This window comes from Schistocerca gregaria, chromosome 7 (genome assembly GCF_023897955.1).
Source record: "Schistocerca gregaria isolate iqSchGreg1 chromosome 7, iqSchGreg1.2, whole genome shotgun sequence".
NCBI classification, from domain to species: Eukaryota; Metazoa; Arthropoda; class Insecta; order Orthoptera; family Acrididae; genus Schistocerca; species Schistocerca gregaria.
In genome coordinates, this window is record NC_064926.1 from 395,745,033 (window position 1) to 395,751,032 (window position 6,000).

At 38.6% G+C, this 6,000-nt stretch overlaps 1 protein-coding gene across 1 annotated transcript in view; it reads right to left on the reverse strand.

The window, feature by feature from the left end:
* Positions 1-5,263, reverse strand: part of LOC126281234 (uncharacterized) — a 105,784-nt gene extending 100,521 nt beyond the window's left edge. The window contains exons 1-2 of the mRNA XM_049980005.1: positions 4,803-5,263; positions 4,622-4,723 (exon numbers count right to left, since the gene is read on the reverse strand). Coding sequence (XP_049835962.1) covers positions 4,622-4,723; positions 4,803-4,998 — 298 coding nt within the window. The 5' untranslated portion in view covers positions 4,999-5,263. The remainder of the gene's footprint in view (positions 1-4,621; positions 4,724-4,802) is intronic.
* Between the last annotated feature and the right edge of the window lie 737 nt (positions 5,264-6,000).

Here is a 6,000-nt window from a genome sequence, read left to right on the forward strand (position 1 = left end):
AATTTGTTATAGAAATGGCCTGAATGCTGAGGAAGAATGTGGGCTACTTTAGAAAGTGTGTAGTACAACATATTAATTGATGTGAAGAATATAACATGAAATATGAAAAATCTACTAACTCTTTGACTTTTTAACTTCATTATACTTGTGAAAATGTTTTTATTCTTTAATATGTTCTATATAATATGATTCAACATAACGAATATACTGCTTATGCTATCCTCAATGCATTCAATCCATACTAATATCGGTCATAAGCCCATCACACTTTACCCACTGAGTGTCACAAATCTCTTCTAGCTTATGAGACCCCACAAGACTCACAATGATGGCATCATGTAAATGCTGCACGACAAACAGATGCCATGCCTTTACATCTAGAATGAGGGAGGCAGTTAGTTAGGCTGCATTTGATTATGATATGCGAGCGCAGCTGCAGGTAACAAGCAGACATGTGAGGGCAGCTGATGTTATTGCACGTACGAATGATGTAAAATTTGGGCAGCACCAAACTACAAATCATTTATTTTCTTTCTTTGTCATTTTAATGCTACTTAATAATTTTAGAATATTCACATTTTATTTTAGTACAGTCTTCACAACTAATCATAACAAAACTACTCGTGGTGTTGCAGTTAGCATTGCTGACTCTCAATCATCACTGATGCGCAAGCCACCAAAGTGGTGTTAAATAGTATGGCTTGCATCAAGCCGCTGAACATGTCGCTTTAATGTTCGGAAGAACCTGTTCAGGGAACAGGTTCTTCCGAACATTAAAGCGACATGCACATTTCATTTTACTAATATGCAAGCGCAGCTGAAGGTAGCAGCTTAGAATATAATGCTTATTCAATTCTCATGGTATTTATCCAAACTTCCACACTACTATTATTAAATGCAAAACCAACATTGCTGTTTATATTCTCATGGCTACACCACTGAACTGATTTTGATGAAATTTGGTATGGAAATACATGGAATTCTGAGGAATAACAGGCTATAAAAAAAGACCAACCCCTTAAGGGTGTGAAGTAAGCGAGGGAACATTTTTTTTTTTACATCAGCGAACATAAACTATGTTAAAATATTGTTAAATTTGTTGCATAAAGTACATGCTTTATATGTATAGATGCCCACACCTATCCGTATGCACTGCTTGGCAGTGACAGTGCACTTCATCAAAGATAAGACTTGAGCACAATTTACAGCCCTGAAAAAATTGTGTGATTGGCTAATGAGATATTCTTAATGTTTGCACCAAAGTGTACAACTCTAGCCTGAACCCTAGGTGGGGATGTGTAGTCTATATAGAATTACACTCTACACTGCATTGGGGTAGGTCGCAAAACATGAGCTGTGCTTACCCAAACAGGTGGAGACATGAGAGCAGCTGACGTCATTGCACATATAATAGCTTTCTGTGTCAGCATCAGTTATCATACCGAAACTGCTGATTTGCGAGTGCAGCCAAGGGTAACAGCTAGTATATTATACATTAACTAAAAAAAGTTAAATCTACCTATTTTACACTTGCAAATCATCTCACTGTTTTGACCTATAGATGGAATTGCTAGTATACTGTCAAATAATGTGAAAAGGCAAAAATCATTTATTCTGCAGAATCATATAAAGCTGATAAACAGACATCACACTGAAACCTTCACAGGGACCTCTTACTCTTATGTACCAATATATGATATGCTCCCCAATAGTTTTTTGTGGTTAACAGAAACAGTTCATTTAGGATTAAATGTGCAATTCACAACCACAATACTAAAAGTAAAAATACACTTGAAGACAAAAGAAATTATGCATCCATAAAGGAATTATCCAAATAGGACAGAAATAAGTAGATGTGCTTTACACGTACAGACAAACAAATGATTACAATTTCACAAAAATTCGATGATTTCTTCAAGAGAAAGAGCTTCACAAATTGAGCAAGTCAATAAGACATTGGTCCACCTCTGGCCCCCATGGATGCAGCTATTTGGCTTGGCACTGATTGATAGAGCTCCATTAATAGTTTCTTCCTGTGTTCCAGGTTCTTCAAATTGAACCACATCGAAAGAGGTGGGGTTTGCATAATGGGCATTATTTCACACTAACATAAAGAAATATCAACAATATGGGAAGGTAGCATGCTAAGTTGCATACAGGTACAACCAAAAGACACTTACATGTAAGTTTTCAACGACAGCCTTCATCGGAAAAAGCGAAACACACACCATTCATTCATACAAGGAAGTTCACCTCACGCACACATGACTGCCAACTCTGGCAGCTCAGGCCAGAATGAACTATCATGTGGAATGTTAACAGCAATCAGGACAGAGAGGGAAAAGGGAAGAGAAGCAGGGAGGGAAAAGGGAAGAGAAGCAGTGAGCGGGTAGGGGAAGAGAGCAGTGCTGTCTGGCATAATGTGCAGGGACTAGAATGCCAACAAATGCAGTGTCAGGCAGTTGGGGGGAGGGGCACAGAGGTGGGAAAAACAGAGCACTAAAGGGGAGGAGTGGGGAAAGAGTGTGGGCACTGACAGAGGGTGGCAAACAAAGAATGTATGAGACAGGAATTGGGAAAAGGAGATAGGACAGAGGGGGTGGAAACTGACAGGTGAAGGTTGTGGGGACAGTATGTTACTGCAGGTTGAGCCGGGTTAGTTATGGGAGCAGAGAATGTGTTGTATGGATAACTACCAACTGTGCTGTTCACAAAAGCTGGTAGTGGAGGGGAGGATCCAAATGGATTGGGTAGTGCAGCAGCCATTGAAATCAAGCATGTTGTGTTCAGCTGCACGTTATGTCACAGGGTGGTTTACTTCACTCTTGGCCACAGTTTGGTTGTGGCTGTTTATCCTGTTGGGCAGGTGGTTGGTAGTCATACCAATATAAAGAGCTGTGCAATGATTGCAGCAGAGCCATTAAATGAAATGGCTGCTTTCACAAGCGGTCCAGCCCCTGGCAAGGCAGGGTAAACCTTTTACAGGACTGGAATAGGAAGGAATTCGATTTGACTCCATTATGTTTTCAGCTATGGTCTCCGAACATGTATACAACAGGGACCTTGTCCTTATGGAATACAAATGCAATGTTGTTAACTGATGTATGTCGCACAGTTTTGTAGCCAGTCACAGAAAGTGTCCAAAGTGTGGTGGGGCAATGAGCCTTATTTCTTGAACAAAAGGTACACACGAGGTGCAAGTGGAGCTGAAGAATGACTGATGACAAGAGTTAGTAGCAGGATTACAAATAATTTGTGGTTTGAGCGAAGCAACTTAAGTATCATGAAAATTATGCAATTAACTTGTCTCTGGGTCAAAAGATGCAAAAGCTTTTTTATTACCGAAGAACTACAGTTATTCGACAAGACAGTAGTGGATTGGAACAGCTTCTGCACAGAAGTATGTGCTTCAATGAAAGTGAGAAACTTTGTGGCACTGTTGAGATCGACGAGGCTATTTTTGGAAGAAGAAAAAAATGTCAGTTTACAAAAAGACAGGAAGGTGGGTTTCTGGAGGAATCTGAAGAGGAACCCACAAGTGTTTCTTCACCATTGTTCCCACATGTATGAAGAAGGTGCTGCTTAGCACCATCAAAGCATGCATCCTTCCATGAAAGACTGTCATTTCTGACTATTTTAGGTTGTACAGATGGTTGAACGATGAAGAATTCAAGCATTTTACGATTAACCATAAAGTGACATTTAGGGATGCTGAACCAGGCGCACACACTAGGAGTATCAAAGTCAGCTGCTTGGCCATACGGATATCTCTTCATGACATCAGACACTGAAAAATATCTTTCTGACCATTATTTGTTGAAATACGTGTGGCGCGGACAGTACTTGGGATTTATTTACGCATTTCATGAAGAGTGCAGCAACAGTGTACAAGCCCTAGTGTGATGTGTTATTTTCAATAAAATCATGGTGTTATTATTCTTATGTTTTCTGGGATTCCTTCATTGTTTCTATAATTTATTTCTTGGGGATATGGTCTGCCTGAATACTTGAACTGTGGACAAGGCCCGACCAACAGGCATTACATGCATTGACAAAAAATGATAGTGCATTGAGAATGGCTAGTTTCTAGCTGAAATCTAGATCTGCCAATAAAAATTCCAAAGGATGGTTGAGAGCTGAAATCCAAATGCAATTCCTTTTATTATGTGAAACTTAGTAAGTAACTTAACAACACAAATTATTAATTAGGGTAATTATTAACCACATGGAAAAATTTTTATGTATCACCTGTCATTTTATTATGTGTGTTTTAGTTATGTTTGGTACTATAGTGCATGTAAGTATGTTTCTTAACATGTTAACCACACTTTACAACACCTCTTGAATGTTATTCATGATGACATCGATACCCAGAAAATACGTAAAGATAGACGTATGTATGGAAGGATGAATAAATAAGAAATAAATGAAACCAAAGAACAACGTCCCACCCCTTTTCTCGGCAAACTTTTGAGTGCATCTGGGGCATTAAGAAAAGCTACTATTGCACAATACGTATAATGAAGAAAGGAGACGGAAGTGCTGTGTATTCGGCCTATAAGGAATACTATTTTTCGATTAACAGTAACAGGTTTAGTATTCACATTTGCTTTATTCTTACCTTTGGGGTTCTTCCTGTAACGTACTGCCAAAGCATTTGCCTTTTCTTGCCATTTGAACTTCTCACTAACGAGGGATGTAGCTACGTCGCGTCCACTTACAACTGTGTGCAAAAGAAAAAGCTCAGGAATTATATGAGGCATTCTTACACAATTTCAATGTTTTTCATAAGCACAAAATACCTAGACGTGGTGTTTCCGTTTTTGGTATAAACAATTTATGCCCGACACACTGAAGTGTGTGTTGTGTTCCATGCTCACTACAATGTTCAGAGCACAATGCTCTCTGCTGGTTCAATCCTGGTATCAAATAATGAGGCGTTGCCCGGTAGGTGCGCATACATAATTTTTTTTTGAAAGCCGAATGAAAATCGGACATGATTAACGTCGTCTTGCAAACAAATGCAACTTTTAATATAAATTAGAATTACGTTTGAAAATGTCACGTGATTGACGAACAAGAAAAGGCTCGCTCTTCGTACAGTTCTCCTTTTCCTTCTACTTCATGCATTATCACTAAAATTTCTACAGCAAACATCATCGTATCATCCAGTTCTGTATAACAACAAAACGCGCTACATGTAAACACGTTTTGTCAGAGATGTATACATCAAAAGTGTTGCCAACGTGCGGAAGTTGTGAAATAGTAGACATACAATAACACAAGAACAATCGCATCTTTTCAACATAAAACCGTTCGATATCAATTTTAAGTGAAATCAATAATAATCATAAAATGACACTAGTAGGAACATGTAAGATCAAACTAAATGTTCGGCTGCTAATGTGTTTCGATGTTGTAGGCCGTTTGGATCTACAACAAAACTTAATGTTATCAGTGATTTCATTTTCATTTCAATGTTATTTTATCCATGGTAGACGTTGTAAATGCCTCCAGTGTTAAGGATTGTTTATGAAGAACACAATTATCCGCGGTTACATTTAAAAAGCTCCATTTTAATGTCATAACTAGTTTCGGACTATCATGCAGATTCACAAATGGCAAACTTTTTCAATTAGATCAATGCTTTCGACGGCAACATGTCGTGTGCTGCTGCGGTATGTCCCAGTGGTCATCACTTTGACTTGCTTTGGCCTTTATGCTATTCCAGGACACTCCACAATCTGTTGGAGTGCAAACAGCACACATATTCTAAACAATCATAGTGGCACACAAACACTTCATACTATTCTTCCTATCAGTTTCTGACTCAGACACGTGCTTCAAACTATTTTCATTTATCCCAATTCAGTCACCTAAAGTGAAAGTCTTGTCTTCATTATCCAGACACTGGTACTTTGCCTGTGTTGTGAAAGAGTGGAGTTTTATTGTATAGACATTGTCATGATGCTTAGTATTTCCTCGAGTTACAGACATTAG